This window comes from Neoarius graeffei, chromosome 12 (genome assembly GCF_027579695.1).
Source record: "Neoarius graeffei isolate fNeoGra1 chromosome 12, fNeoGra1.pri, whole genome shotgun sequence".
Lineage (NCBI taxonomy): Eukaryota > Metazoa > Chordata > Actinopteri > Siluriformes > Ariidae > Neoarius > Neoarius graeffei.
The window spans coordinates 77,065,360-77,068,804 of NC_083580.1; the positions used below are offsets into that span (position 1 = coordinate 77,065,360).

Sequence of the window (3,445 nt, forward strand, 5' to 3'; positions counted from 1 at the left end):
TTTTTAAAAGAAACTTCCTTGACTTTGTTATTAAGTATGTAATCACTTAAGCATCTTATCCCAGTCAATGTCCACAAAAAGGCCATTCCAGTAACTTTTACACCTTGGAGTAACAGGTGTCAGTATTATCTGTCTTAGCCACTTATTATTACATTTCCTATTTCTAATGTTTACACCATTAAGAAATATATTATTGTAAAAGTGTGGAGTAGACTGTTCACAAGGAGCTTGAGATAATATTCTCATAAAACCATTAGGAAGTGCATCAAATACAATACTGTATTCTCTGGGTTGTATTGGGATAGCAAATTTATTTAGAAACTCTGTATATGTAAGGAAAAAAACCTTGGTTATTAATTAATTGAGAAATAAACAAAATGTTATTACAAACCCAGTTTTCAAAGAATATAGATTTCTTTTTAAAAGTGACGAGGTTGTTATTCCATATTATCTGTTTGTGAGGTGAAAAGTTGTGTGCGTAAGTCAAAAGCCAACAGAGGAGGACTTGTTTATGAAAATTAGACAATTTGACGGGGAGCTTATTGACATGAAAGTTACAATGAAGAAGAAATTCTAGACCACCAACTTTTTGGAAGAAGAAGAAACTCTCACACTGGGTAAGAGTACATTCAGGTACACAGGAGCTGCAGACTGGAATAGCCTACCCACAGGTGTTCAAACGCTCACCAGTAAACAAACGTTTAAGAAACAAGTCAAAAGGTTTTTATTAGAATCATTAAAAATGGACTCTCCCATGTACTTTTAATATGTTTGTAAATTGTTATTCAATTTCTGTGATAACAATTGTGATATTTTGTGATATATAAAACTTGATAGTTATATTTCTTAATTTATTTACTAATAATATTATTAATGTTATTTTTATACACTTTGTTTACTTATACATTTTTTGTAATTTTTGTCCTCTATCATATTGTCACTATTTTGTAATTTTTATGAGGACCACAATGGAAATAAGTCATTTTATTAGACTTTTTTGTGTCATCCTCGGGTTTTTTTACGTCTTTACAATAATTAAATGTGTATTTTATTGTAAATGTACATGTGGAAAACCTAAATCAAATCAAATCAAGAATTTAGCACAGCGCCCCATTGCGGTTTTACGTATTTCCGGTGGGCGCCGGCCGCCATTTTGTTTTATACCGTTCAAGGGTATCGTGTACAGAGTCAACCTCAGTTGGAAGCATGTACCGCTTCGCCAAAGCTGCTCTAAACCTCAGTGGTAAGGCTGAAGATGTGTTTACATGTGGGTTTTTTCCCTCCTTTATCTTGTTTCATTTAAATGAAATTGTGTGGAGCTGAAAATTAAAATGGATACAAACTCAGTGGTACTAACAAGCTAGCTTAGCAAATGTACACAATACTTCCTAACTAACCAATACTAGACAAAGGTCACTGACTAACTAACTAACTAACTAAACATTAAATTGGTTATATAAATTGGCAGTTATTTCTAGTTATTTTCTTAATTGTTGTAGTTTTATGTCTATCATTTAATATCTTCCGGGAAGTTAACTAGCTAGCTAGCAAGCAAGCAGTCTTAATGTCACAATGTTACTCTTTACGACAGTTTACAACGTTTTGCGGTAGTTGAATAATATAAATTGCACAAGATGGACGTCTTAACTGTGGTGTTCAGTGCTTTACTTGGTGTAGACTTTATTGTTGGGTTTATTATGTTTATAAACTTCAATTTCGGCAAAAAGGGTTTGGTAAATACCTATGGATTTTAGTACAAAAAGGTCAAGATGGAACAGTACTGTATTCCATACACTAACATCATTTTAATGGATGTTAAAAACAATTGCTTGGTTTCATTCTGGCTGTAATGAAGAAACAAAATGAAATTTTTCTTAATGGGATTTAAGTTAGACTAAATTCTTTCCCAGGAAACCTTTTGTAATCAGTATTTGCTGCAGTGTATCTCTGATAATACTATGCTATGCTCTTAATTAAATAAAATGTTCTTATATAATTTCCCTCCTCCATTTGAAGTTCTTTGAGATGTGAACTTGGATGCTGCCTATGATGAGAGCATGATACTCTTTTTATGACATTAGCGTTTCAGACACTGTTTGTACATCACACAGGTGTACGAGGGCAAGTCAAAAAGTTCTAAGGCAAATTGAGAAATCTTTATTTATGAAAATAACAAAGCTATTTCTCTACATCCTCCATTTAAGTCTAAACACCTTCTGCAAGCGGTGTTTCCATCAGAGAATTCCTTCTTTGTAAAATTCTGGGTGATGCCTTTCATATCTTTTTGAAATTATAACATCCGTCTTAGAATTTTTTGACTTCCCTCGTACGGTCATTATCGGCAGAGGTTTTGAGAGATCGCAGTGTCAGTGGTTATATAAATTTTGATGGAAAGTGGGATAATTACTGATAATACGAGTTAACACTTAATATGTGACCGGTGAGGGTCTTTTACTGTATTTTACTTTTATTAGCAGAAAAAGGGTTTTGTGTGCGTGTGTATGGAATATTGTGCTCTTAACTAGTGACAAAATGAACAAAAAAATATATAATGGTCAATGTGGTGGGTTTTTTTTGTTTTGTTTTTTATTCCCTCCTCACAGGACAAGCCAGCCGCCAGGTTGCTGTGCGACATGCTTCAGGCGTGTCTCGAGAGTTCCACGCAAAGTACGGCATGCCACTGTTGATTGCTGGAGCAACATTTTGTACTGCAGTCTGGTCCTACGTAGGTATCCATGTTGCACCAAATTATACATTTTCTTAGTGTCGTTCCTTTTCATAACCGTACGTCTTTTGCTATGTGTAATGGTCGCAGGTGGTCACATCAACTGGTATCGCATGGAATCTGTCTCCTGTTGGCAAGGTCCAACCAAAGGAATGGAGGGAGTAATGGGAACATGACATTTTAAGAACATCCTGAAACCTTGTGAACTTTTCCATTTTGTTAATGGATGTGCTTTACTCCTAATCCCTGTTAGTCTGATGTATCTGTAAAAATGTAATAAATTTAAATATAAATACAGTGCTTTGTGGTATTGTGATTTTTCTTAGAATGCTGTAGGCCCATAAGCCTGTAAGGTTGATTTGTTAGTAAGTGAACCTACATACTGTATAAACCAAATCAGGCCACTTCAATATGCAAGTTTTAATCTCTTCACCTGTAGCTTATCATCAGTGTCTGTTCAATGCCACAGGATGGTGGCCTCATCTAAACCTAGCAATAACCTTGAGGTATTTACAGAAATAAATTGGAATGCAGCTGGGTGTTTGAGTTCAAATCCCTTCACCTTTGTCTGTTCAGCTTAATTGTATGTAACATGATTAGGATAAAACTGTCAGATGAGTGTAGGTACAAGGTAAAGATACCCGTTAAGATGCTAACATGATGTATGCTATATGGCCAAAAGTTTGTAGACACCTTTTATTTTTTTTTTAAACCCTATTA

The 3,445-nt window shown here is 34.5% G+C and overlaps 1 protein-coding gene across 1 annotated transcript; it reads left to right on the forward strand.

The window, feature by feature from the left end:
• Nucleotides 1-1,141: 1,141 nt before the first annotated feature.
• LOC132895067 (cytochrome c oxidase subunit 7B, mitochondrial) lies at nucleotides 1,142-3,022 on the forward strand. The gene is made up of 3 exons (XM_060935247.1): nucleotides 1,142-1,243; nucleotides 2,604-2,725; nucleotides 2,816-3,022. Exons 1-3 carry the CDS (start codon nucleotides 1,207-1,209, stop codon nucleotides 2,888-2,890), a joined length of 234 nt encoding a protein of 77 aa, XP_060791230.1. The 5' UTR covers nucleotides 1,142-1,206; the 3' UTR covers nucleotides 2,891-3,022.
• The last annotated feature ends 423 nt before the right edge of the window (nucleotides 3,023-3,445 follow it).